General features: G+C 44.9%; 1 protein-coding gene across 1 annotated transcript in view; it reads left to right on the plus strand.

The window, feature by feature from the left end:
* Positions 1-4,704, plus strand: part of RHBDL3 (rhomboid like 3) — a 59,813-nt gene that overhangs the window by 26,601 nt on the left and 28,508 nt on the right. The window contains exon 4 of the mRNA XM_012809745.2: positions 2,895-3,043. Within this exon, the coding sequence (XP_012665199.2) occupies positions 2,895-3,043 (149 nt within the window). The remainder of the gene's footprint in view (positions 1-2,894; positions 3,044-4,704) is intronic.

The raw sequence follows: 4,704 nt of genomic DNA on the forward strand, positions 1-4,704 counted from the left end.
CCCAGCCCTGGCCAAAAACTGCAAATAAATTAATTAATTAATAATAAACCTCATGACCACTCTGATACTCATTTCTAGATAAGGAAAATGAGAACCAAGGAATTCAACTAATTTAGCTAAGATGGTCCAGAGGAACCAGATTGTGTGTCTAGATTATTTCAAATTTCTAGAAATCTCAGCTGTGTAAACTCGAACCACCAATCTAGAAGAAACTGGCAAATGCCCAAACAGCTGAAATAACTATCGCAAAGCCCTTGTGCTGAAGCCCAAGGTCTTTGTCTATTAACAGTTCTAGTAACCTAGCTTCCTGATTCCATAACAGAAAACAGAAGGAACATGGTAGGAAGCCACTAGAAGGGGCTTGGTACTGGCAATAAGAAGTAGCCGCTGACAACCCAATAGAGAGGGAAACGACAAAAAAAAATTTAAGTCTGAGCACAGTGGCTGAGGCCTATAATCCTAGCACTCTGAAAGGGCAAGGTGGGTGGATTGCTGGAGCTCAGGAGTTTGACACCAGCTTAAGCAAGAGTGAGACCCCATCTCTACGAAAAACAGCAAAATTAGCCGGGTGTTATGGTGGGCACCTGTAGTCCCAGGTGCTCAGGAGGCTGAAGTAGGAGGATCCCTTGAAGCCAGGAGTATGAGGTTGCTGTGAGGCCATGGCACTCTAGTCTGGGCAACAGAGTGATACTCTGTCTCAAAAAAAAAATCCAAGAAAAAAAAATTCAAGTAGACCCAAATCTTAAAGAATTTGGGGCCATGAGTATACAAGCACACTCCCCATCCTCCTGGGGTTGCTGGAGGCGACATCACTCTTACTACCCAGGTTGTTGCCTGGGACATCCTTAAATAGTTATGCATATGTCCTGATTAAGAACACAGAGACATAAATGGTGCATTTTAGAAAGAGGTAAAATAAATACCCTTTTAGGGCTCAAACAAAAAGTATGCTTCAGTTATGTGCAAAATCAATTTATGTGGAGCGTTGGTGAGGATGTGGAGAAATTGGAACCCTTGTGCACTGTTGGTGGGAATGTAAAATGGTACAGCTGCTATGGAAAACAGTCTGGCGTTTCCTCAAAAAATTAAACATAGAATTACCATATGATCTAGCAATTCTCCTTCTGAGTATATATGAAAAGAATTGAAAGCAGGGACTAGAAGAGTTCATAGCAGCATTATTCTCAATAATGAAAAGGTAGAAGCAGCTGGGTATGGTGGCTCACGTCCGTAATCCTAGCACTTTAGGGGGCCAAGGTGGGAGGATCCAGGGAGTTGGAGAACAGCTTGAGCAAGAGTGAGACCTCATCTCTACAAAAAAATAGAAAAATTAGCTGGGTGTAGTAGCACCCAGCTACAGCACCAGTTACTTAGGAGGCTGAGATAAGAGGATCAGTTAAGCCCAAGCATTTGAGGTTACAATGAGCTATGATGACACCACTGCACTCTAGCATGGGCAACAGGGCGAGACCCTATCTCTAAAAAAAAAACAGCAACAACAACAACAACAACAAAAAAAAACAGATGGAAGCAACCTAAGTGTCCATCAGTGGATGAATGGATAAACAAAATGTGGCATACACATACAATGGAATATCTTTCAACCTTAAAAAAGAAGGGAATTCAGGCTCAGTGCCCATAGTTCAGGGATTAGGGCACCAGCCATGTACACCGGGACTGGCATATTCGAACCCAGCCTGGGCCTGCTAAAAACAACAATGACAACTACAATGAAAAAAATAGCCAGACGTTGTGGCAGGTGCCTGTAGTCCCAGCTACTTGGGAGGCTGAGGCAAGAGAATCACTTAAGCCCAAGAGTTTGAGGTTGCTGTGAGCTGTGACGCCACAGCACTCTACCAAGGGCTACATAGTGAGACTCTGTCTCAGAAAAAAGAGGGGGGTGAGGGGAATTCTGATACATGGCTACAACCTGGATGAACCTTGAAAACACACTGAGTGAAATAAGCCAGTCACAAAAAGACAGATACTATATGATTCCACTTACCTGAGATACCAGAGTAGTTAAAAGCGTGGAGACAGAAAGTAGGCTGGAGGTTTTCAGGGGCTGGAGGGAGCAGGGAATAGGGAGTTGTTTAATGGGTACAGAGTTTCAGTTTCACAAAATGAGTTCTGTGGATGAATAGTGGTGATGGTAGGAAAGCATGAAAATATTACTTAATGCCAATGAACTATACACTTAAAACCAATTAAGATGTGAAATTTTATGTGTATTTTGCCACATTTAAAAAAAATCAACCTATATGGAATGGATCATCCCCTAAGAGGCTGAGTGAGTTTTTACTGAAATTAAAGTTTAAAATCAGGCTGGGTAAGGTGGCTCACGCCTATAATCCTGGCACTCTGGGGGGCTGAGGCAGGCAGATTGCTTGAGCTCAGGAGTTTGAGACCAGCCTGAGCAAGAGTGAGACCCTGCCTCTACTAAAAATAGAAAAACTGAGGCAAGAGGATGGCTCGAGCCCAAGAACTTGAGGTTGCTGTGAGCTATAATGCTATGGCCCTTTAGTGAGGGTGCCAGAGTGAGAGACTCTGTCTCAGAAATAAATAAATTCAAATAAATACATAAATACGTAAAGTTTAAAATCATCCAAGCCCTTCCCGATTAGCACTGAGGAAGTGTGGGCAGAGAGACCCCGTGGCCATGTAGGGACCGTTTATGACAAAGTAATTAAACAGAAGTGGGAAAGGGATGGTTGTAGCTAACCTGGGAGCTGACTGTGGGGTATCCCTCATTCTCTGAGAAGGAAAGTTGAAAACTTGCTGTCAAAAAAAGAAAGAAAACTTCCTGTTGGGACTCCCGGCGTCAGCACAAGAGGAGGTTCAAGGCCAGTTTTGCACCTAGTAACAGGCCCTCGCCATTCTATGCTTTCATCCAGGTTGCCTTTTTCCTCTACAATGGGGTGTCACTGGGTCAATTTGTACTGCAGGTAACTCATCCACGTTACCTGAAGAACTCACTGGTTTACCACCCACAGCTCCGAGCACAGGCGTGGCGCTACCTAACCTACATCTTCATGCATGCGGGGTGAGTACCTGTCTTATTCTGTTCTTTCAGGGGTCCCTTACAGAAAAACAAATAGTTCATACAGCCTGGATTGAAATATATATTTTTAGTTTATTTTTATCTATTTGGACACAAGATTTGAGATGGCTACTTGGAACTCATTTAATACCCAAATGTATAAGTAAATTATTGAGAATATGTGAGAATAGAAAAAATATAGGGAGGAAAATGCTAAAAGCTCACAGTAAGAACAATATACAGATACACATACACAGCCTGTGATGCTATGTACTTGCTAGATGTAAGTTGAGGATTTGTTCTGAGCTCCCTAGTGGCCAAAGCAAAAAGGGACACATGATCATCCAGTAGATTTATTGTCTGTAACTATGCATGTGAGTACCTCTATAAGTGAAATGAAATAAAGGACTAGTTTATTGAAACTAGTTTTAAGGTGGTCTCTATATGTGGTGAGGGTCTTCTTAAGGAACTCTGGCAATGATTATAGTTTCTGTTTACAGAGCCCTGTACTTTCTTTTGGGGCTAGTGCCTCCCACCTTATAATAAGGACCTGCCAGCTGGCCAGGTGACCATCCAGGTCCAAGTCCCTTGAAGAGCAGCAATCTTGGCTGAAGATTGTTTTGAAATAGCAGAAGCACTGAGTTGAAAGTTTCCTTCTAGACTTCCTAGAAAAGTGAAGGACTTCACTAGTACCCTGGGAAAAGCCCTGGGGTTGCCTAACACTTGGGTTAGAAATGGAAAGGGGATCACTCTGGTCCCCATGACTCTATCATTCCTGTCCCTCAGCAGAAAGACTCCCAATGGCAAAGAGGGAGTTGGACTATGAGCCTCCCTTCCTGCTGAGCCTCTAAAGTGAGCCCAAGACCAACCTCTAATTAGCTGCACCTGCTAGGGCGGGTGCTTTAGAGTGAGGAGACATTTCAGTGGTTGCCGATGGAGGTCTCTGCTCTGGGCCAAAGGGACCAGGCAGGCTATTGACTTTGTCTCCTTGTCCCAGGCTTCAATCTCATAGGGCTAAGGAGCTGAGGAAGGGAGAGGTGTCATGCATCAGTCTTCTCATGAGCCAAGGTCTAGAGACAACAGAGATGGAGAACTTCCCAGTGCAGGCTACCCATGGGTGGGGACTACCTTCTGTCCAGGACAGTTCTCTGGCCTCCCCTGGTCCCTTAGGGTGAGGAAGGGGAATAGCCAAAGTCTCCAGAGCCTCTTTGCTCCGTTCTCTGCCTCCTAGCACTGAAAGCAGTGCTCCACAATGGACGGGATACAGATACCCTCAGCTATGGCCCCGGGTGACCTTGGGCCTTTCTCCAGCACTTGCTTCTGGAGAGCAATGCCTCCCGGGACAAGCCCGGGGAGGATTCTCCAACTCTGGATTTCCAGGGAGAGGCTTCTTGGCTAGTCTGACCAAGCAAGGCACATCAGTAGACAGGAGATAGGGACAGCTGGCCAGCATCTAGGAAGGTGACCCATTACTGAGGGACACACTGTGGACCTGGGAACCCAGAAGTAAGTGTGGTAGAGAAGAACTGAGATGAGGAATCAGGAGTCCTGGGTTCTCCTCACCTGGCCTCCAGTCCCAGGAACCAAGGCTGCTAAACTAAGCATCGGATCAGAAAACCTAAGGCCCTTCTGACTGTGAGTCTGAGGCTATTTTTTTTTTTTTT

Source organism: Otolemur garnettii, unplaced genomic scaffold, assembly GCF_000181295.1.
Source record: "Otolemur garnettii isolate 467f Iridium unplaced genomic scaffold, OtoGar3 scaffold00112, whole genome shotgun sequence".
Lineage (NCBI taxonomy): Eukaryota > Metazoa > Chordata > Mammalia > Primates > Galagidae > Otolemur > Otolemur garnettii.